General features: G+C 34.0%; 2 protein-coding genes across 2 annotated transcripts in view; one reads left to right on the top strand and one right to left on the bottom strand.

Moving 5' to 3' along the window:
- The window catches only part of LOC136026522 (annexin A7-like), a 216870-nt gene that overhangs the window by 76863 nt on the left and 114409 nt on the right, over positions 1–25598 (bottom strand). The gene's annotated exons all lie outside the window — the stretch shown is intronic.
- Positions 11085–25142, top strand: LOC136025612 (fasciclin-2-like). The gene is made up of 6 exons (XM_065701605.1): positions 11085–11349; positions 14994–15090; positions 17164–17416; positions 21546–21704; positions 23133–23264; positions 24835–25142. Exons 1-6 carry the CDS (start codon positions 11183–11185, stop codon positions 25053–25055), a joined length of 1029 nt encoding a protein of 342 aa, XP_065557677.1. The 5' UTR covers positions 11085–11182; the 3' UTR covers positions 25056–25142.

The raw sequence follows: 25598 nt of genomic DNA, 5'->3' as shown, positions 1-25598 counted from the left end.
GTCGTCATTTATATTCCCTGTGTCCCAGTGACCCGGTCGTCATTTGTGTCCCGGTGTCCCGGTCTGTAATTTCTATTCAAACTATCCCTGTGTCTCAGTCGTCAATTATATATCCTGCCTGTGCCCCCGGCGTCCCCGTTGTAGTTGTGTCCCTGTGTCCCGGTCGTCATTATATTCCCGGTCGTGATTTGTGTCCGGGTGTCCCAGTCTGTAATTTTTCTTTGAGGTTCCCGGTCGTCATTTATATTCCCTCTGTGTCGGTCGTCATTTGTGTCCCAGTCTGTAATTTATCTTTGAGTGTTTTTCTTTTTAGTTTTTTTTAGTTTTTTATATTTTTTCAGTTTTTTTTCTTCTTTATTTTTCAGCGTCACTATGAAGTACATATCGCCGAACCTTTGTTTTTTAACTTAAATCTGGTAGGCATTGATGACCTTATCCAAGTCAAAATCCCAAATCCAATCATCATCGCTATCATTTTCAGTTTTGATATGTTTTGACTCTCGCTTTCCAAGTGGATTTTCATCTAACTCCGCGGTTTTGCGTTCTTTAGCCGCAAGCCTGTTTTCTTGCTGTTCTTGTGATTCCTCGGCACGCTTTCTTTTCTTACTTTCTCTATCAGCTGCAAGCCTGTTTTCTTGCTGTTCTTGTGATTCCTCGGCACGCTTTCTTTTCTTACTTTCTCTATCAGCAGCAAGTTTTTTGGCATAGACTCTTTGAGCAGCTTCCTCGGCTGTTGCCATTGTAGGTTCTTCAGTCATTTTACAATTAAACATTTTTCCGTGAACGCATGTCTTAAATATCTTGAATGACGTCACCGTCAAAGCAAAAATGACGACAACTAATTTCATGACGTCAGTCAACACAGAAACATGACGTCACCTGATCCAGAGACAGACAGACAACTTATTTTATATATATATATATATATATATATATATATATATATATATATATATATATATATATATATATATATATATATATATATATATGTGTGTGTGTGTGTTTTTAACTACGTAAAACTTGCGAATAAACAACATTCTTCGCTGTCCCTTCGTCTGTGCATATAAATACATTGTCAGGTTTACCGATTCTTGAACATGCAACATATAATTGTCCATGGGAAATACAATCCGTATTCAGATTTATACCGTTTTTTTACTAATCATTGCCCTTGAGCTTTGTTGATGGTGGTCGCTAATCGAATATTCCCTGTGTCCCCGTCATCATTTCTATATCCCCCCTGTGCCCACCCTGGCTTTACCGTTGAAGTTGTGTCCTTGTGTCCCGGTCGCCATTCGTGTCCCGGTCTGTAATTTCTCTTCAAGTGCCCCGGTCGTCATTTATATTCCCTGTGTCCCGGAGTCCCGGTCGTCATTTGTGTCCCAGTCTGTAACGTTATCTTATAATGACATCATACACAAGGCCTTATGTACTGATAATGACGTCATATGCGGACAAACTAACATACATACAACTTATTTTTATATAGATAGATGTTATAATGGCAGCGCACACATAGGGTGTTACGTAATATCGGCACACACAGGAGTTTTTTCGGGATTTAATTTTTTCAAGATTTCATTTGTTCTTTCAAACCGTTTTTCCTTCAGTATTTCATTTTCATTCAAAATGTTTTTTCTTCTTTCAGGACGTTTTTTTCTGTTTTTTTTTTTTTTTTTTTTTTTTTTTTTTTTTTTTTACAAAAATAAAGATTTTTGTTGGCATTAGGATTCGAAAAACGTTCTCCTTCAATGGAATGGAGCGTTAGACAGGTGAACTATGAAAGTATTTCTAATTTTATTATTTGGATAACCCTTTCTATGGAATAACCTATTCGACATGTGTAGAAATCCCTTGTCAAACAGTTCGTGGTAACGAACTGTAGTAAGCAGCCACCCGGCTAAATAGTAAACGAAATTCTAAAAAACGGAATCTCGACGCTAAAAGATACATCAAAAAATTGAATTTTCATGCTGATTCTAAATATATAAGTTTCATCAAATTTAGTCTTTGTCATCAAAAGTTACGAGCCTGAGAAAATTTGCCTTATTTTGGAAAATAGGGGGCAACATCCCCTAAAAGTCATAGAATCTTAACGAAAATCACACCATTGCATTCAGCGTATCAGAGAACCCTAGAGCAAAAATTTCAAGCTCCTTTCAACAAAAATGTGGAATTTCGTATTTTTTGCCAGAAGACAAATCACGGGTTTGTGTTTATTTATTTTTTTTCCCAGGGGTCATCTTATCGACCAAGCAGTCCTAGAATGTCACAAGAGGGCTCATTCTAACGAAAATGAAAAGTTTTAGTGCCCTTTTTAAGTGACCGAAAAACTTGGAGGGAACCTAGGCCTCTTCCCACGCTTATTTTTTCCCAAAGTCAAAGGATCAAAATTTTTAGATAGCCATTTTGTTCCGCATAGTCGAAAACCATAGTAGCTGGGTATTTGGAAATGACTTACTCCCCACAATCCCTGGGGGACGGGCTGCAAGTTACAAACTTTGACCAGTGTTTACATGTAGTAATGGTTATTGGAAAGTATACAGACGTTTTCAGAAGGATTTTTTTTTGTTTGGGATGTGGGGTTGAGGGGAGGGGCTATCTGGGAGGATCTTTTCTTGGAAGAATATGTCATGGGGGAAGAAAAATTCAATGAAAAGGGCGAAGGATTTTCTAGCATTACTATAAAATAACAATGAAAAAATAAACATGAAAACGTTTTTTCAATTGAAAGTAAGGAGTAGCATTGAAACTTAAAACGAGCAGAAACTATTAAGCATATGAGGAGTTCTAAAAATACTTTAGCATAAAGAGCGAGGTATTTAGGAGGAAATAAATACCTCGTTCTTTATGCTAAAGTATTTTTAGTAATTTCAACTATATATTCTACGTTCTTTCTGATTCAGGGGTCATTCTTAAAGAATCGTTACAAAACTTTTGATTTAGTGTAAAGAGCGACGTATTAACGAAGTTACAAACCCCCTCGTATACATAATACAAATATAAGAATATAAAAGTTTGTTACGTAAGTCAATTCTTAAGTTACGTATATTTTTTACTAATAAAAACGTTTGTTAAAAATTAAAAGTTCTAGGTGCATTTTTAAGTAATCACAAAGTGGTGGGCATTTAGGCTTCCTCCCCCACCCCTTATTTCTCAAAATCGTCTGATCAAAACTAAGAGAAAGCCATTTACCCAAAAAAAGAATTAATATACAAATTTCATTTTAATAATTTATATGCGGAGAGCCAAAATCAAACTTGTATTAATTCAAAAACCTTCAGAAATTAAATAAAAAAAAATAGTTTTTTTAACTGAAAGTGAGGAGCGACATTAAAACTTAAAACGAACAGAAATTTCTCCGTACATGAAATGGGTTGTCCCCTCCGCAATCCCTCGTTCTTTACGCTAAAGTTTTTAATCTAATTTAAAAAGTAGAACTTTGGCAAAGATTGGATAAAATGTACCACTGGAATGCCTTGGGCCTGCCACATGTTGCCTCGGTGGCGTGAATTGCTTGAACTAGCATGTTCTATGGGTTAAAGTTAAGGTAAGAGGTATTAAAAAGAATTTTTCAGTGGTTTGGGGTGGGGGGTCTGAAATCTGCACCCAGTCAAAGAATTGTGGCATTTTCATTAAGACCTCTCAGAAATAACTCTTAATATGTATTATTTGTATCTCAAATGACAAGCCTGTCCTCTTGAATTGGTTACTAGGGGGTGAGCCAGCCACATATTGTCACGGTGGCATGAAAAGTGGATAGTCTTGGCTCTAACTTGGCATTTTTGTTAAAACCTCACAGAAATAACGGAATGCAAAAATAAGTCTCTTTTTCTTGCTGTTGCGTCTAATAGAGCAACAAAAACTACACGTTTTAATATGTTTTATTTGTATCTCTAATAACAATTTTCCCCTCTTGAATTGGTTGCTATGGAGTGGGCCAGCCATATATTGCCACGAAGGCGTGAAAAATCATTGTCTTGGCATTAAGAAACGTGACATTTTCATTAAAACCTCTCAGAAATAACCGAATGCAAAAATAAGTTTTTTCTTGCCGGTGCGTCAAATAGAGCAATAGAAACTAAACTTTTAGAGCAATAGAAACTAAACCTCTGAGAAATACCTCTTAATATAAGTTTACTTCTGCTCATTACTTCCAGTTGAAAAAATATATTTATTTTCTCATTGTTTTTTTTTAAATAATGCTAAGTAATCTTGCGCCACCTTCATGGAAATTCTCTTCCTTCGTGAAAAATTCCTCCATGGAAAGATCCTCCCACGTAACCTCCTACTTGCAACCAACCCCCACCCCGACGCGAAAAAGTCCCTTGAAAACGTCTGTACACTTCATAATTAACAATTACTATATGTAAACAATGGTCAAATTTGTAACTTGCAGTCCCTCCCCTAGGGACTGGGGGGATCAAGTCGTCCCCAAAGACATAGTTATTGGGTTTTCGACTAATTTGAACAGAATGGCTGTCTCAAAATTTTGATCCGGTGACTTTGGGGAAAATGAGCGTGGGAGGGGGCCTAGATGCCCTCTATTTTTTTGGTCACTTAAAAAGGACACTAGAAATTTCAATTTCCGTCAGAATGAGCCGTGTCGCAACATTCTAGGACGACTGGGTCGATACAATCACCCCTGAAAAAAAAAAAAAATCCGTGATCTTGTCTTCTGGCAAAAATACAAAATTCCACATTTTTGTTGATAGGAGCTTGAAACTTCTAGGTTGAGGTTATCTGATACACTGAATCTCATGGTGAGATTTTCGTTAAGATTCTAAGACTTTTAGGGGGTTTTTACCCCTATTTTCTAAAATAAGACAAATTTTCTCAGGCTCGCAACTTTTGATGGGTAAGACTAAACTTGATCAAACTTATATACTTAAAATCAGCATTAAAGTGCAATTCTTTTGATGTAGCTATTGGTATCAAAACTCCGTTTTTTAGAGTTCGTTACCACGAACTGTTTGAAATTTCAGACGCGCTATGAAAATGTATGACATCTACATCCATTGGCTGGTTTTTACTGAAGCAAGCCGTATGCTGCCTAGTCAATTCAGATGGTCTGTAAAACTCCCTACACACATAAATTATAAAATCACGGGCCTGCAGCAAGCCCGCTGATTCAGACGTTTTCCATACGGTTGGTCAAACTGCAGAAGTTACAACTTATCTATTTCTAGCAGCAGTTGACGCCATGCACGCCATGAAGTGGCAAAAACCATAAGGTCGGAATTCACCCGGGGAAAAAAAGAATAAAACAGGTTGAAGGTTGGCTTCAGTATGGCTCATTTTGGAAAAAGGGATATTTCCAGGCTTTGGGCAAGCCATGGGTGGAATTAGTTATAGGCCCTACTAAATTGAAGAAAAGCTCTACTTTCTTAAAACTTGAGACCCCTCCCCTTTGCTGTATTTGAGATAGGGTTTGTGATATCAGAGCTCAATATGAGCCCTGATCCTAGGCATCTTTGATCTAGCTTTCATTCGGATCTGTTGCTCCATTCGTAAGTTGTACTGAATTCAACAAAAAGCTCGACTTTTTTTTTAGCACTTACAACCCACTCCTCCTCGTTCTATTTGAGTCTCTTTCGTTATATTTTGGTTGTCTTTCGGCATCTTTAGTTCAATTTTCATTGAGGTCCATCACTCTACTCGCAAGTTACACTGAATTAAATGAAAAGCTCAACTTTTTCTTAGCAATCAAAGCCCTCTCCCCTCACCCTAATTAAGCTAGATTCTTCAACTCCAAACATCATGTGTCTTATGGTTTTTGGCATCTTTGGCGTAATTTTCAATTAGATCCCTTACTTCATTCGCAAGATAAACTGAGTTAAACGAAAAAGTCAACTTTTTCAGCACTTAAAGCCCCCTCCCCTCGACCTAAATAAGCTAGGCCCCCCTCCCAGAACTCAATACGTATCATACTCTTAGGCATCTTTATTCAATTTTCATCAAAATTCGTCTCTCCATTCGCAAGTTACACTGAATTAACGCAACACTCAATTTTTTTCAAACTTAAACCCCCCTCCCCATCGCCCTAATTAAGGTCAATTTTAACCCAAATCGTTCAATTTTAACCCAAATCCGACCGGCGGTTCTCCCACTATACTCGATCGCACAGACGGGCGGACGGACAAACGGATCCCCAAAACCTATCTTGATGGAGTGTTTCCACCATCAAAATAGGTGATGATGCCTGGATGATGATATACTATTCTTTCCTTTTTGGGATCCAGTGAGCCAACATGGCTACGTAAGACTTTGCAAAACCTGTCCGTCCGTCTGTGCAATCGAATATAGCGGGAGAACCACCGGCCGAATTTGGATGAAAATTGAACCATAGGTGCCAAGGACCATGAGACACATAAGATGAAGACCCTAGCTCAAATAGAACAAGAGGGAGATGGCTTTACCTGCCAAAGAAAAGTTTTTCATTTAATTCATAGTAATTTGCGACCGGAGTGATGGATCTGAATGAAGATTGAACCAAAGAGGCCTAAGACCATGACACGTATCAAGTCTTAGGATGAAGACCCTAGCTCAAATATGACAAGGGGGAGTGGGTTTTAATTGCTGAACAAAATTCTGTTTAATTTAGTATAGCTTACGAATGGAGCAACGGATCCGAATGAAAGCTAGACCAAAGATGCCTAGGATCAGGGTTTATATCAGGTTCCGGTATCACAAACACTATCTCAAATAGGGCGAGGGGGAGGGGGTTTAAAGTTTTAACAAAATTGAGTTTTCCTTTTGCCGAAATAAATTTGAGAAAATACCCCTGCATTGGATCTAGCTAGAATTCCACAGACTTGTTTATTGCAAACTACATTTAGATGGGTAAAGATTCATAGCTTCAGTAGTCTTACCATTATCATGGTCCTGAAGATGATGAAATGGTAGAAATCTGGATAAGTTGACAAGATGACAAAACTTAAACACTAATGTCAGAAACATAAGCTCAAATGGACTACAGTATGCAACATTTAGCACAAAACAAAGGATGTTAGCTCCCTGTCGACCAGTGAACTGTGAAATAATTTAATTTTTTATTATTATATAAATTTTAAACAAAATTAAACCAAGTGATAATCATACTGTAATTTTTTTCGTCATAAACAAATACCATATTTCACATCCAAAATTGGGACATGGAGCTATATCTGAGTTTACTCTAAATCCAAAGGCGATGTTTTCTTGTACATTGCTAAAGCACACGCTCAAAAAAATTTTGTGTCAGAGATAAAGTATTTGAAAAACAAGTACATTATCAGTATCTTAAGTAATAAGTATTTTGTAATCTTACTTAAGTATTAAGTAATAAGTACACCCTAGAGTTTTTACTCAAGTACAAGTAATGGAAAATTTTACTGAAGTAGTATTTCAAGTAAGTGACAGCACTGATTTCTTCTAGTAGTGAAGTTTTGCCTGGGAGTTTTTATCCAGATAAATAGATACAGTTTTCGTATACTTTTTAATGCTAAAATTTTCCCCAGAAGTTAAATCTCTGTAAATCCACGATTCCAATCAAATTTTCTCTCTGGTCAGTTCATGACGTAACGGCGCGTGGAGTATGAGAAAAGCGAGTAGCAAGAAAAATTGCTTAAGCAGTCGCAGTTAAGCATCGGCACTGTTTCTGTTTTTGAGAAAAACAGAAAAAAACAGTTAGAAAAAAAACAGAACAGACACAGAAACAGGTCAAACAAAAACAGGTGATCTGTTTCTGTAATCTATTCTGTTTTTCGAAAAAACAGAAAACAGCTGTTTTTTAAAAAAAACAGCTGTTTTAACAGCTGTTTTTCCTGTTTTTTCCTTACTTCTTCTATTTCTAATAGGAAAGAAAACATCTTCTTGTTAAATCCTTGTAGTCACATACAAAAGATGAGCAACTTCGTGTAATTCAACACACTAGCGTATTTTTAAGGGGGGGGGGGGCGAAATTTGTCATAAAATGTGTCCAATCGGGTGATACCAACGCTATATTCCTTTCAAGCTTAAATGTCATTTATAATTGACAATTTACCCTAGTTGCTCTTAGACCGTTGCTTTAGCGGTAAACCATTGCTCAAAGCATATACCAACACTATATTCACCGCTTAAAGCACGGATGCTTTCAAGCCGAGGCTACTTAGACCGCTGCTTGCTAATATATACCAGACAGACACAGAGTCATCCCATCTAGCTTATGTCCACCGCTTAAGTTAGAGGCTATTTAAACCGTCGCTATAGCGGTAACCCATTGCTCTAAGCAAATACCAACGCTCTATAACGCTCTATGGTTAGACCATTGCTCAAGTGGTAATAACCCTCCGCTACACACATACCAAGGTGTCTAGGTTCACCGCTTAAAGTACGGATGCCTTCAAGCCGTGGCTTGTTGGACCGCTGTTCTAGCGGTAACCCATTGCTCTAAGTAAATACCAACGCTATATTCCTCTTTTATATGGGATTTCATTGAGCCCATGTTTGCCGCTTAAAGCACGAATCCTTAAAGCCGTCAATGGTTAGACCGTTGCTCAAGCGGTAATAGCCATCCGCTACACATATACCAACAGTAGAGACATTGTCATATGGGGTTCCCATCTAGCCCATGTCCACTGTATAGCGTTCAAGCTTCTCTCTCTTTCTCTATCTCTCTCTTTCGCTCAGATTTACCCCGCCGTGAATTAGCATGAGAGGTTGACTCTAGTTGAGCATTGTGGAGTGACATGCATGAGAGGAAAATTTTCAAGTAGTCAACCCGTAGTCAACGGGTTGACTCTATTTCGGCATTGTCAAGGGACATGCATGCACGGAGAGGTGTAGCATAAATGGGAGACAGTCACAACGGCAATCAAAGGGGTAAAATTAACCTTGACTGGGTTGCCCACTTAATTGGACAATCTGTCTTAGCTTTTTTCTACAATCGGCCATGACTTTGACTTTTCCCACAACTATTCCCTTTTTGTTTAAATTCAAAAATCAACAGTATCATGGTATCATGCCCGCTAGATGTGCGTTTCGGTACGGTAGGTACGGGTAGGTATCATGCGTTTCGGTATCATGCCCGCTAGATAGCGCGGCATTTGAAAAAAAAAACAGAAACGGAAAAAAACAGATGAAAAAAAAAAACAGAACAGAAACAGAAACAGGTAAAACAAAAACAGGTAGCCTGTTTCTGTTTTCTGTTCTGTTTTTTGTAAAAACAGAAACAGAAACAGGCAGAAACAGGCAAGAAAAAACAGAAACAGAAACAGAAAACAGAAACAGTGCCGATGCATAATCCGATATAGAACAAAGGTTGTAAAAAAAAATCGAAGAAAGTAATATCCACCGAAAAGGTTTTCAATAATCCCTTCTGTTATAATCTAGATGTACCCTTCTTGCCCCTCTCCCGCCTAACTTTCTTTCTCCTATCCTTCTGTTCTTCCTCTCTTAACCTCCTGCACCTCTCTCCCTTACTCCCTTTTCTGTCCCATGAGGGAGGAAAAAGGGGGAAAGATTCTCTCTCTCTTTCTTTCTTTCTTTTTCTCTCTCTTTCTTTCTCTCTCTCTCTTTCTCTTTCTCTCTCTCTCTCTCTCTATTTCTCTCTCTCTCTCTCTATTTCTCTCTCTCTCTTTCTCTCTCTCTCTTTCTCTTCTCTCTCTCTCTCTCTCTCTCTCTCTCTCTCTTTCTCTCTCTCTCTCTTTCTCTCTCTCTCGCTCTCTCTTCATTTTTTACTTTCTTGATATGAAGATTTTCTTTTAAAATCTGGAATTATATTCTCCTGAGTAAGAGCAGAGTTTTGACGATATCCAATAGAGTAATTTTTATTTGAAAGTGCTCTATATCTCTCTTGGTCTTTTGTTTCTCCCTTTCCCATCTCCTCTTCTTTTCCAATGTGCATTGTGTCTCATATATATGTTTTTTTGTTTTTTTTTTAATGAAAAAAGTATAGGGAAATCGTTTCATTAACAGAGAAGGAGACAAATTATTGCTTTTCCTCTATTTTCCTTTGTAGCTTAGCTGACTGATTCGACTTGCATCTAAAACACATAATGTAACGTTGTTCCTTTCAACGGAGCACAATTATTTTCTCGTTAATGTCTTTGTAAAAAAAGAAAAAAATACCCAGTATAGTTTTAGTTTCAAAATTTTTGAAGATTCTATAGTGGCATGGATATACACTATCATAAACCTAGAGATTTTCAATTTCATTTAGCTCGCGACCCCAATTGTTCTTCAGGTCAATCTGAAGGAAGGAGCAAAATCCCTTAAAGTCTTTTCATTTTGAGGAATATACTTAGATTAAGCTTTGATAATGGGCCTGAAGGGGATGGTAGATCCATTTTTGCTGTAGAAAAATTTTGATTATAAAGTGAAAGGCTATAGTAAAATGGTTCACTGGACAAAGGGAGGGACTAGTGGGGATAATATCTTATTAAGATTGTCTGAGAACCCTTGACCTCTTGAATAATGGGAAAATTACACCCTGAAAACTCGCTATTTAGAAAAAAATGTTTTAGGGGTCTTCTATTTTCAGAAATTTTCGTGTCGAACCAGTGGTCATAGAAAAAGAGAGATGGTTAGTTCAACCAAATTTTTGAATTTAAAGACCCTTTTTAAGTAGGCCTTGGACCAGGGGTGATTCTGGCCTCTTCTATGCCCGAAGTAAAAGCCTTGATTAACACCGACCCCCCCCCATCTCCCAAAAAATTTTCAGGCCAATATTTACCGAAATTTTTATTTATTTATAAAATTATTTCCAAATTACTATTTAATTAATCATTCATTTTGAATTATTTTAAATATATTACTTAAATTATTTAGTTATTTTCATTAACTTTTAATTATATCATATTAATTATTATTTTTTGATTTTTTTTTTCATTTGACGATTAATTAATAATATCTTAATTATTTTCATTTATTAGCTGCGCCTTCCACTTTGTTTTAATCAAAATAAAATTACAAAAGAATTGTAACCTTTAGACTACTTATTTGAGATTTTGCGCCTCTAAAATTTCTGCGCGTGGGGCAACTGCCGCCACCGTCCCCCTTAAACCGCCTGTGTATCGTGTCTTGATAAATTGTTGTGTTACTAACTGATAACTTTTTGTTTAATGAGAAAAGGGCTTTTAAAACTAGGGTCTCCTTTCAGATTATCGTCCCGCCTAAATTCAAGAACGTCATTGAAGATATTGAATCCATTGAAGATATGTCTGCACGATTGGATTGCGAAGCTGAGGGCGAACCAACCCCAACCTATGAGTTTCTTGACGCAAATGGCGAGCCAATTATTGGTCGACCTGGATTTGTTATCAACCCGAACACTGGCATTCTTGTTATTGAAGAAGTAAAGAGAGAAAATGCTGGTGAATACAAGTAAGCTTTTATTATTGACCTAGTTTTTTTTCAATTTGATTGGTTTTTTCTTAGCATTTTTCTATGCATTTTTAAGCTGATGTGATTTTGCCTGCTACGAAAACTTGATCGTATAAACGTTTCTTTTTTTTGGATGAACACGAATATGCCTATTGCTTCCTTCTGGCAAAAGAAGTTCTTTTATCTTCAGCCCAATGTAAACACAAACAAGTAAGTTTTATAAATGGTGCGGGGGGGGGGGGGCTTGACTTAAAAACAGCCACTTGTTTAGAATTATGAAAAAAAAATTACGGGTTATTCATTCAAGCTTTTGGGGTATAATTTCCCCTCCCCCCTCACTGTGCTTTATGCGACCCTGATGCAATACATGCAGCTTGACAACTCTGAACACTTGAAAACTCTGTGGAATGTCGTTCGATTTTTGACGTGTTAAGTTTAATTTATAACAATAATTTAATTGATATTATACCGTAACTTAGTAAAAAGTAATAAATGCAGTTGTTTTCCCTGGCAATGCATTGTGCTGTTATAAAGATATAAATATATTTTATGCTGTTATAAAATAAAGATATATCTTGATAGGATCTTAATTTTAATTAAATAAAAAGTATAATGAAATAAAACTTGCATAAACGATTTGCATAAACGTTAGACTTTAGTGTTGTTATGTGCAAGCGGTATAATATATTTTAAAGCAATATGCTCAAATAACTTTGAAAGGTTGTTTATTACGTCTATACATCGTAATGTCACACTCGTAAAAGATTAGATGAGTATTTTACTGCTGTCACAAAAAACAAAATTGTAAATCAGACTGTTGAATAATGATTGTTAAAGTGATTGATGAACTCTTTCTGGAATCTAAATTTTAAAGAGGAATGATTTCAACTAGTTGCCTTTTCACATTTGTATTAAGAAATTTCTTTGAAAAAAGCTCCTTGGATTTGTTGATGCATTTTAGAGATAACATTTTGTTTGAAAGGAAGAAAGGAAGAAAATAATTTTTATCATAGACGGACTGGGATAAGTTTGAATATAACTTTTTTTCTATATTGGTCTAATCCTGTTAGTCCAGATTTCGTCTTCCTTTTTTGGTTTTCAAGTAATTCAAAAGTTTTAATTTCTACGAAAATGTGTTATATATTCTTTTTTCCATTCAGAAATGTTTGAAAAATTTATATTTTGTTTTCAAAATTATTTTTACCATGCCGGGACAACACTCTTGGATAATTCATTATCGTTGTTAGGAGCCTAGAAACTTGAAACATTTTTTTCAAATTTCTTCTGTAAAATTTATGGTGCTTAACATAACGTCTTTTGAGCTCCTGCAGTCAACCCGACGAACCGAATTTTAACAAAATGTATACAAATTTGTTTATATACATCTTATTACGTTTTTAAGACTCGGGACAAAATTTATAAGGGGTGGAGGTGGGGTGGGAGGTAAACCCGGTATTACTCTCCCCTGAATAGAGTTTTGCCTGAATAGAATTCTATTCCCCTGAATAGAATTCACAAAAAAGAATATATTTTTATTTTTGTTTTATGCCTGTCGGTTGATAGGCTATACTATTTGGATATAGCAGAGTATAATAGCAGCCCTGCTTATCGGACAAGTTGTATTAAAAAAGCTGTAATGTATTTTTTTTGAGGATCAGAGAAAATTATTTTGAACCCCCCCCCCCACAAACACACTCATACTGTAGGTTTATCTAAATTATAATTTGGAAATATGATCCTCCATCCAAAACGGATTCCTCTCCTGGTTAATCGAATCCTTCATACATCTACGCATATAACATAGTTTACTATCGTTTCCTTTTTTATTATTATTATTACTATTATTATTATTATTATTATTATTATTATTATTATTATTGTTGTTATTATTATTATTATTATTATTATTATTATTATTATTATTATTATTATTATTATTATTATTATTATTATTATTATTATTATTACGAGCAAATGCAGCTTTCACCCAAAAAATAAATTCAAAAAATAAAAATAAAATCACCTAAAAAATGAATTCAAAACAAATATTCAATGCTGTCTAGCTTGAACCCTAGACTTCCAAGTCGAAAATTAAACGCTCCAGTATATGAGCCAGCATCAATTGATATTTAGTTTTACACCTTTCTGTCATCAATATACATGAATGTATTTTTTTCTAGCCTTGCCAGCGCACTATTATTATAATTCATTAATTAAAAAAATGTTTCCTGATGAAAATGAAGATTGAAGCTGGAACTGAAACGAACAAAAATTACTGCTTCACAGCAACATATTTTTGTTATAACTGTTTCGAATGAACTGGCTCTTGATATTTTTCTACGTTTGTACAGTTCTGAAACTGGGACTTTACTGAAAACACTAAACTTACGCAACAAAACAGGGTTAGGAGCAGAAATCCTTAAGAGCCTTTATAACTACAAATGATGGGAAATACGATAACATTCAGCAAATCCTTAGAATACCCTATTCTAGGCGTTATGTATATGCTGCACTTATTAGAACTAAAAAATTTCAGACCGAAATTGTTATCAATAATTTAATTACGAATGGTTAAAAGCCCTTCATTTCTTTTCTTATTTATTTTTATAGTTTTTGATATATTATTCTTAGTTGCTGTAATATAAGCTATGGTTCTTGGAGTTTTCTCTCTTTAGAGGGAAATAGACCTCTCACCCTTCTAGGGGTTATTTTTACTCTAAATCTATCATTTAAAAAGTTACATTTTTTTTTAGGTTTAAACGAAACTTTTCATTAGTTTTATTCTCAATTTTCAATTTTGATTGGTTTTACCTCGCCTATAAATATTAACCCCTCCTCCAAGTTCCCAAACTTTCTTGGCTAAAAAATCTCACCTCTAAATTTAAAAATACCTTACATTTGATACCCTACATGTAATAGTTAGCAACAAAAACAATCCTTTTTACCTCCCCCTCCCCCCCCCCCCATTTGCACCCTTGGGAAAGATCGTTGGGTACTTTACTGATATAGCCTACCCCCTACTTAATATTCTTCTAATATGTTTCTCTGACGTTTAATCCTAATGAAATATACCAAATTAGGATAAAATATAATGCTTTAGAAACCACTTTGGGCTACATATTTGCACATTAGGGGTGGGGGTGGTTCAGTATAGCGGGTATGCATGCCTAATATATTAGGTACAATTATTCCGTATATATGCAGTGAGAATTGTTTTCCAACTTCATACTGTCTAAATACTTTATCATTCCCCCCCCCCCGCCTTATGTGCAACTATATTGCCCAAATTATATATTGTCCATCTATTCTGTCACTTCTCTTTGTCTTGTCTCACGCTAAGCTGAAAGAAACTGACCAAAAAACCGGTTCTTTGATGCGTCAATGAATGATTAACTTGAGCGGTAGGGGGTTTATCATACATCGTTCTACTCTTGGCCCATAAATATTCTCCATAGTTTAGTCCCCGAGACGGAATAAAAACAGCTCTATGTAATTAAAATGATTGCCAATTGCACCTCGCTACTTTTTTTATTTTTCTGTTTACTTATTTTTTTATATTATAAGTTGTATCTTTTTTTTATTTGTTCCTAATCATACCGATAGCTGTAGCAATGAGGTAAAACTCACCTATTTTCTAATCCTAGATGTCGAGCATCAAGTGACGGTAGAACTATCGAAGCGGTGAGGAGACTACGAGTTATTAGCAAACCAACAATTGTCTCCTTTATTAACGCCACAGGGGTACGTACTCTACTTCCTTTCTCTCCGTCTATTAAAGAAACATGTACAGTATCGTTTATTCAGTAGCACCAGGGTTGATGTGGGTAAGTTCGGTTACGATAGCTCAAAATACGATATCTTACAAGACAAATTGTAGAGGAAAACAGAGAAACTTTTCTTTTTTTTAAATCTTATTAAATTTATTTAGTTTGTGTAAAAATTTTTTTTACAAAAAAATAATTTTAGCCAAACGGTGTATTTTGGCTATTGCTATCAGGGCTGTCAATTCACAAAATATAGAAGAGATAAAAAAATATATTTTTCAAAATATGAATGGGGGGGGGGGCATTTTTGTTGCTTTTTTCTAGATTTTTTTCTAAAAATAATGCCAAAAAGAAGTTTTTCAATGGACCTACCAAATTCAAACTTGGGGGGACAAAAAATATATGGGACCAACCCCCCCCCCGCCCCCCCACCACCAATTGACTTGCTTGATTGTTACAAGTTAGAAAACGGAATACAATACATTTTGGTAACAAACGAAAATTCTATGTATCGAAGTCATTAAAACCAGTTTGAGCAAATTTGTCAAGCTTGAAGAAATAAGATAGAATCTCAGTTTGCAAAAAATGTCACACAACACCTTTTGAATTGTCAGTGCTGAGTTGTAACAAATTCGGTAATTCTTACAAAAAAATTAGCGAAATTCTGGCACATTTTGTTTCTAATAAGATAGTTCAGTTTCTCTTTTAATCCTTTTTATAGTTTTGGGGATTTCAGATAATCGTTATATGTATATCATATTTGCAACAAAAATTGAAACTTATGACAGTACTTTTAAGCTCTATAGAATTGTGAAATCTTAGTGTCCGACAGGCTCTTTGGCTAGCTACTGGAAGATGTTTAGTAGCTAATGGTTATTTACTCAATGTCCCTTCATGAAAATATTTTCCTAGTTTAGTAGTTAAATCATTAGCCAGGACTTAGCTGAAGGGGAGGGGGGCACGGCTAGGGAGTGCCTACCCTGAAAAATTGTTTCCCTCCCCCTTCCTCCTCCCCCAAGGAAAATCCTAAGAAGCAAGCGTAAAGCAAAAGCTCTGATGATTCTGAAACACGGGAATTAGCCTCTTATTCGCTTAGTTACTTGCATTCAGACTTGTATGTAACTGTCCTACCGTGCAGGTGTTTCACAAGCACGACACGTGTGTAAATGTTTTCGGTTAAATGTACTTTTTCGCCTCTGATCTATTATGTTCTGTATTAACTTCAAATAATTACTATCGTTGCTTCAATCTTGATACATAAGGAAATTTTAAACAGGAGAATTTTTTTTTTCACAGTTACTCTCTTGAGGGATGCCAAATACCCTCCAAAGTATATATAATTAACCTTAATCGTGCAATCCCCCAGTTCCGTGCCAAAAAAAAAAATACTATTTTTATTTCTTTTGCATATTCTAAACCCCAAAAAAGGAGAATCAGAGCGTTCAATGATAAGTAATTGTGTCACCAAAGATTGCGAGAAGCTGGTAAGAGTAGCAGTACAAGTCGTCTCAGAAAAACAAACGAAAAAAAAACATTCAACCAGAAAAATTATAAGGCTCTCCATCTTATTTTAACTTTGCTCTTTACGGTTACCAGCAGTCAGTAGAGTAGCTGGTATTTGTTTATCTTTTGTTGTAGACATTTACTTCCTAAATCCAACTGTTTGACCTACGTCTGCTCTATTACAAGTAGTCTCTTTTCATACTATCGCTTCTGCTGCCACGTTTTACAGTTTGCTTTTTTTTTTCTATCGGCTTTCTCGTACAGATTTAAGCAAAAGCTGCACTCACGCACATGATCGTGAATAAGAGTGTTCAAACTTATCTACTACGAAGCTGCCCCCTCCTATAATTCAGAAAATATATATTATACATCCCGTGCCCCTTGACAGTCCGGATATGAGCCCCTCCTCCCTAATAAAAATGCTGGAGATCCGCCCTTGAGTCCCGCACATGATATCCCTAATTTAAAAAAATTAAAACTAGAACCGCCTCAAAACCTCTATTGAAAGCTATGGCTTAGGCGTTCTAAAATGTTTACTTTTTTTTAGGTGGAAAATAAAGACATCACAATTGAATGTATTGCCCGAGGTGACCCCCTTCCAGAAATTGTGTTTCTTAAAGAAGGCTCAGATAACACATACAAAATTGTCGTCAATACTCTAGACCCAAGGGTTAGCGTTGAGGCCAGCAATCGTAGCTCAGATATTGGAGGTGAGCCTGACAGCGCTGTTGCTAAGTTGTCTATTTCTGGTGCTACACGTAGCGATGACGGTCTCTACAAATGCCGTGCTGAAAATTCAGGTAATTGAATTCTCAACCAAATTCTTAGAATTGATAAAAAGTATCTTTCGACTTGCCCAAAAATAGCGCTTATCTTACATTGAAAAAAAAAGAAACCTTCTATAGGTTCTCCCCTGCAGAAGCATAGTCAGTTCAGATGAGGGACGGGTACACCATAATTCTAATTTAAAAGGATGAAGAAAGTCTTGGACTATTTTACACTAATTGTTAGCATCACATTACATAATGAAGCCACGTCAGTCAGCTATGTCCAATTTTACATTTTAACATTCAACTCAAATTTTACGGTTTTTTTTCTCATTGGAATTTCAAAAAAAAAATGTTCCAGTGAAAACAGTAAAAACCCAACTTCATAGTAAAAACCCATATATATATATATATATATATATATATATATATATATATATATATATATATATATATATATATATATATTATACGTTTTTCCCACGTTACTAACCAATCCTTGAAATGGAAAGGTTTCTGAACCCGCAGAACGTAAGGATTCAATATTTCCCTTTTCAAGTTTTAAATAGAACAAATAATAACCCATATATATATATATATATATATATATATATATATATATATATATATATATATATATATATATATATATATATATATATATATATATATATATATATATATATATATATATATATATATATATATATATATATATATATATATATATATATATATATATATATATATATATATATATATATATTTCGTTTTTCCCATATATATATATATATATATATATATATATATATATATATATATATATATATATATATATATATATATATATATATATATTATACGTTTTTCCCACGTTATTAACCAATCCTTGAAATGGAAAGGTTTCTGAACCCGCAGAACGTAAGGATTCAATATTTCCCTTTTCAAGTTTTAAATAGAACAAATAATTTTATGTCACCAATTTTTATGACTCTTTTCAAATTAATTGTGTGTTGGAGTCTTCACAAAGGGCGTAAAATAAGGATATTGACCATGCTCGATATTAAATCCGAAACAAGGCTACTCTGCTTATATTGAAAAGCTCGGAAAAGATTAGAATTTAAGCCATAAAATTCATGATTCTTCTTTATCAATGTAAAACTTGACTTTATGTTTGTTGCAAAAACATTAAAAAGTATGGTATTCAATCATCACCATTTCATAAATACTAACACGCTATTACAAACGTAAAAAAAGTATTAATAAGGAATTCTCGCGTTTAGTTGATTGTTTCGTCCAGCAGCCAAATTAATTCATTCTACGTGTTTGTACTGTTGAGATGTTTCCGCTAAAGCAGTTCTCTGTTCTCTAAAAGTAAGGAATTTATACCCTAAGCAAATGTAATTAAGGAGCAATTAAGCAAAAACAATTTCACGAATGCTAAATAATAACTTGGAAGTATTTTTACTATCCTGTATTTACTATCTTATTCGTCAAATACGTGAACGAAACATAAAAGCTTTCTAGAGACTTTTACGCAAAATATGCTTGATACACTAATATTGGTGCATATGAAATTCAAAGGGTTTAGTGGAATTTTTTTACTACCCTTTTATAAGATACCAATATCCCCCAAAAACATCCTACTGCCTTCTAAATATGATTGGATGTTCTTGTTTTTAGCTGGAAATTCTACCTACTACCATCCTTAAAATTTTTCACTGTTTGGTTTATTTTCCATAGACTCCGACATGATTTTCCAACGAGCTAATTAATGAATTAACTTTAAATAAATACTTCCATAAAGCATTGTGTAAAGTGTATATTGTAAGATGCGCGATGCCAGCACTGTGATAATGCATTACTGATAAATAATGTTTTTTTTTATCATATTAAATAAAAAAGTTTTCTAAACAAAAGTAAAGAACGAAAATATGTCTAAACCAGAGTAAAAAAAAAAAAAAAAAAAAAAAAGACACTATAATGATTAATCTGCAAAAAGTAAATAGAAACAACTTAATAAAAATGAAACTAATATTCAATAATACGTAAAATACTCTGAATTTACTAGACAAATTAACGAGGAAGTCGTCTTCCAAGCATAAAACTTGCACAAATTACAATCAATCAATAAAACGAACTAAAAACAGACAGAAATTACAATGATTTCCTCAAAACAAGCAAAAATGAATATGAATAGGGCTGAAAACCCCCATGCCCTTTCAAGACCAGAACATAATTTGTGCTTTACTAAAAAAATGACTGGATTGTCAGTTTAATATATATTCCTTAAAGTTTTAATAATTTTTTATTTATTAAAGCTCAAAAAGTTGCTTGTGCTGTAATTGGAGTGCAAGGTGGAAGACTTCGCCCATCATATATATATAGTAAAAACATTTTAAACATGTAAAAGTAAATTGAAAACATCTTAAATGTATTTTGTTTTCGGTAAACCGCAAATTGTGTTCTAGTCATTAGAAGGCATCGGGGCTGTCAGCCCTACTCATGTTAATTTTTGCTCGTTTTGAGTTTGACTCGCTCATTTATTGTATGATTTAAATAAAAAAATATATTTTTTCACTTTTTCAACTTTTTGAACCTTATATGCCCCCAGGGCATAACTTGCAACCCTTGCCCTGATAGTTGTAAGGGGGTTGTCATCCTCAAAGTCATAATTTCCAGACCTTCCAACTACGCTGAACAAAATGGCTTTCTAAAAATTCTGATTCAATATGGTTAGGGAAATGATTGGGGGTGGGTACATTCACCCTCACAACGCTTTTGGCTATTAATTTCCAATCAAATGAGCCCTTTTTGAAATTTCTATGACATTTCCTTTGATAGGAAGTGCCCAGGCTTAAGAAAAAAAAGAGCCTATGATGAAATGGTGAAGCAGTTACCATACTAAACATAAATTGTCGCCTTGGATTTAGAATAAAGTTACGTAAACCCAATTAGTTTTCCGTATCTCGTTTTCAATTATATTTATAGTTCTCTAGAAAAAAATACATTTTTTTAGTCCATTTTGAAAACGAGCCTTTTAGTAAAAAAAAAAAAAAAAAATATGCTGATAACTTTTAACTTTTTAGTGTTCTGGAAAATTAAAAAGTCTTTAGTCTTCTCTGAGTCTTATTTAGTATTCTTAAAAATAGTTTTCTACTTATTATTTCACATTAAACACGTTTTCATTTTTAATTAGATTGATTAATTTCAACTTTTTAGAATTCTACAAAACTAAAGTCTTTAGGGGGAGAGAAATCTCGACTCTAATTAGAGTAATTTCTGTTGGGTTCGTTATCCATTGTAGTTTTTGTTTGATGTTTTTCTGTTTACAGTAATTTTTGTTTATTTAAAGTTTGATTTCTTGCACAATCTACTTTGCATCTTATTCTTCACTTTTGTTTTATTTCTTCACTTATTTATTTTCAGTATAGCTGTGTACTTTCTGTTTGGAGATGTTGCTTGTTTTTTTAATTTTTGCCATAAATTCCGACGATAGGTAAATCTTAGATAGGTAATTCCTAGGATTTCTAGTATTAGTGAGATTTCCCATGGACTTGGTGAAAGCTTGCAATGCACGTAATAACGCCTAACGAAATTTTGTGGACTGAATTAACCGTCGGATTGAGCTTTCATCGTACACTATGCTACCGACACATGTCATTCTAAATGCATGATACACTTCATGCATTAAAAAAAAAATCTATAAATTTTTTTTCTATTTACAGCAATTGTATGCGCATCTCTGAGCTAAAATGCGGAAATGAAAATACATAATAGGGAAATCTAGAATAGTGTAAACACTTTATTTATAGATTATTTTTCATACAAGCGGACAAAAAAAAAGCTCTTGAGCCTGAAAGTTTATTGGTGAAGGAAGCAAGTAGTTAAGAAGAGTTATCGGTCTAACCTGGGATCAGAATGCTATAATCCTAGGGAACCCAAGTTTTCTTAGAGGGAGAGCTAACTAAGTAGATATGGAATACACCTTAGTTCCGACATCAAAACGCTTCTTAAATAACTGAAGGGATTTTGTGAGACTATTCTCAGAGGTTGATCTGTGCTTAACTGTGTTTGTGGTTCATTGTAGTTTATAGATAAGCGTCCCCTTGCATCAGCAAATGCATCAGCCCTAGATACCTCATCCCTTCTGCCGTAACATGACCTGTTGTTTTCCAGGTCACTTCTGAGGATGATAGTTTCTATGGTGAATATCGATGTTTGGCTGAGAATAAGCATGGAGATGCTGAACATTTCATCACACTAAAGCAGGCCCATGTACCTCAGCCCCCTACTCAAGCTACCTTCGAAACTGTAACAGGTAAGAGCAACCCCTTAGGCATAATGCCTTAAAGTTTCTTTTGAAATTCAAACCTCTCCGCGTTTTCCCTCTTTAAAGATAATTTTGTCGTTTTGCTGCTAGGGATTGCGGGTGAATTCCACATCAAAATATGTCCTACTGATCAGGCAGTTTATCATGTTTTTCTCCTTTTTATTCGTTATTTTTATTTAAAAAGAAGTGGTTCTAATTTTTTGGTTGTAATTTATTATTATTATTTCATTTTCGTATTATGTCATCTATCGCCATTTTACATTTAAAAAATATTTTTAAAAGGGGGCATGAGTCCAAGCATTATTCTTGGTTGGATTTATTTTGGTGTGGCTGCTGTTTTATCATGTCAAAATGCAGATTATTGAGCTTGTATTCTAATGGTCTATCTTAAATATATTACACAGAAGATGGAAAGGGAACTAAGCCAAAGCTTGAAAAAATTGTTTTTGAAATATTTTAAGTATGTCCAAAAGATGTGTTTCCAAGTCTTCTTATTCTATAGGAATTTGTCTTTAATTGAGCCAAGTGATCAATTTGATAAATAAAGTGACTTTATCGGGCTTTATTTGATGTGATAATTTTTTTTTCTACTTTTGAACTGTGAATTTTGTTTGGATGACAGTTGTAATTTTAGAAGATGAAAACATTTTTTAGGGGACTACTCAAAGAATATGGGTAAATTATAAGAGGGGGAACTGGGAACTTGGAAGTGGGAACTGGAATGGGAACTAAGCCAAAGCTTGGAAAAATTATTTTAGAAATATTTTAATTATGTCCAAAAGATGTGTTTTTCAAAAGTCTTTTTATTCTATAGGAATTTTTCTTTAATTGAGCCAAGTGATCAATTTGATAAATAGAATGAATTTATCGGGTTTTATTTGATGAGATAATTGTGTTTTTTTCCTACTTTTGAACTGCGAATTTTGTTTGGATGACAGTTGTAATTTTAGAAAATGAAAATTGTATTTAGAGGACTATCCAAAGAATATGGGTAATTTATAAAAGAGTGGGAACTGGTGCAGGTGTCGACAAAAAAATAGTATAAATCCCATCTATCGCTTGTTGGCATTTTTTTTAGTGTAATAATAGGATTAAACAATTTAATTCGTGTAATAAATACGATAAAGGTAGCAATAGGTGTCTTATCTCAGTTCCTGACAGAGAAACGATTACAAAACTTCAAAAAATGTCTGTTATCGCCAAACCCTAGATGACGTTGAGGTTTATTTTTGCCGATACTTGTGTCATTTTCTACTCTGGTAAGCTACCCATTCTCTTTCGGACTAGCTAATTCTAGTTTTGCAGCATGACGTCCTTCCTGCAACTTTTTATTAGGTATATTATAAGGTATTTTTGTGTTTGAAAGTACTTGAACTTTCTTTTCTTTTCTCAGTGTGATAGAACTTCTATTTCTAGCGACGACGATAACTTTCAACATTGTTGGTCCCCAAAACATTGGTGGCATAAACCTGACCTACTACGCTGTCCAGTACAGAAAGAAGAATGAAGAATGGATCGACGAAAACCCATCCAAAGAATGGCCGATCGGTAAATCCCTGTTCTTATTTAAATATATGACGTGTTTAATCTTTAAGTGAAAATCAAATCAATACATAGCATATGGAGCTTTTGTAAACAGTACACACTAAACAATATAACAGTAAACAATACAGAGTGATGCTAACAATTTGGAGCCACAAATGCGCGTTTCTATATGTATATATATATATATATATATATATATATATATATATATATATATATATATATATATATATATATATATATATATATATATATATATATATATATATATATATATATATATATTATATATATATATATATATATATATATATATATATATATATATATATATATATATATATATATATATATATATATACAAACAATCAAGGCCGTACAATGAGACTAATATAGACAATTATCTTAGATTAATTTAAATACTAATTGAAATGTGTTTTTCAACGTTTTGTAATTTTAATTTACTTATTATTTATCTTATTTACTGTGTATTTCATTATCATTTCTCTTAGCTGTTGGTAAATAATTGGAGCCTCCAGGGGAAAACGTACAAAGTCATACTTACCATAATATTTTCACAATTTGTGCTTACACTGAAATCTAGATTACTTATACGTTTTGCAAGTTTTTATCGAGCTTTTTGACTTAAAAAACTAAAATCCTGGGATTATTTAGTCAGTGGCTTAAAAGTCCCAAGAGAAAGTAGAATCATTTTTTCTTAATTTGTGTATACACTACTTTTTTCTTGAAAATTAGTTTTTGAATTAAAAGTATTTTTTCTTCTGATTCTGAAATTGTTATTAGTCTCAGTTTATAGAAAACAATGCAGAATAATTGTTTTAGTTTTTCTTTTAAAAATATTTGACAACTTAAAAAACCCTTTGAGAATCGGGTCTTAGCCATTCTGTTAAAATGAATTGTAATTAAATTCAACTTAGTAATGGGCTCTCTTCACTTGAAAGAAAATAAACAGGCTTGCTATTTTTAGTAATATATGAGGCAGCCTCAATGTGAGGCTATATAGGCTCAACGTTATTACTTAAAATTGTTTTAAGGATTAACCCCTATCGAAATTTGAATTAAAATACCAAGTGACCTAAACATTTGATAGTTCAGAAAAGGCTCTATATAAATTTCATGATCATGGGATTGTAATATAATGGCGTGTTTTTAATCGACTAAGTAATTATACCAGTTGACCTGCTGTGAACCTACATCACTCAATCATTGCTAGTAAAATTGTCATAATTTATTAATTTGCTAACTGAAAAATAGACATACTATTCGATGGCATTTTCCAAATATAACAGTCACTACCATCATGAATGCTTTATAGGAAGGACTGAATCAGGATAAAAGGGCCAAGTTAAATGGTTGCTTCTATGGTACATTGAAGAAAATCCAGAAAACAATGGTACGAAGGGGTAGATCCCCCCCTGGGTATCTACCCAGCGAATAAAGACTATTAAATAGAGTTTTCTAGTTTGATGTATCTATAAAACTATGGTTCAGTGTGTCTATTTAAGATTGTACTTATAAAATTACGATATCCTAATAGTGTTTTTTTTTCTAGAATCTCCTTACATCCTGGAAAATCTGGAACCACAGACCGCATATGTATTCCGCTTCTTCGCAAAAAATCTGGTTGGATTATCGACGTACGGAGCACAAACCCAACGTACGATGCCAAAGAGAGCAGCTCCAGAGAAACCTGACATCTTGCCGACTCCAATCGGAGGTATAGTCCATTCTGATTACTCTCAGAAGTACGATTTGGCTTGGATTGCATCCTAATTTTCGCTAATATTGCATCCTAAGATTTTTTGTTTTAATTTACTTTCTTTTTGATACCATAGAGCCACTTCTTCGAAAGCAAATTTTTTTTTGCTTTTGTAAAGATTTTGATTTTCAATGATCGTTTTTACCGAACAACTGGCTTTAACTCTACCAATTTTGTTCATATCAGAAGAAAGTGTGTGTCTCGGTTTTGTTTGTTAAATATAGTCATAGGTACAGACAGTGGCCAGATTTTACTTCCTTCATTTTAGTTTGTTTTATTATTTTGTAACTGATTTTGTAGTTACAATCTTCGTCAGACAACCAGGTTTTACCTTTTTTTTTCGAAGTGAGTTGAACTTATTTCGAGATCTAACAGTAAATACAGAGAATCGCTTGTCCTATTTTAAGTTACAGTCAGTTATTTGAACTATTTGTTGTTTTTTTTGTCAAATAAGGTATTGTATGCAGGTTAGTGATTAGGGTTAAATGTAAAGTATGGTGCATACCTCTTTTTTCAGACCAACAAATGTTATTTTTAGTTATAGGGCAAATCCTGAT

Source organism: Artemia franciscana, chromosome 4 (genome assembly GCF_032884065.1).
Source record: "Artemia franciscana chromosome 4, ASM3288406v1, whole genome shotgun sequence".
Lineage (NCBI taxonomy): Eukaryota > Metazoa > Arthropoda > Branchiopoda > Anostraca > Artemiidae > Artemia > Artemia franciscana.
This window is presented reverse-complemented; position numbering and strand designations above follow the sequence as displayed.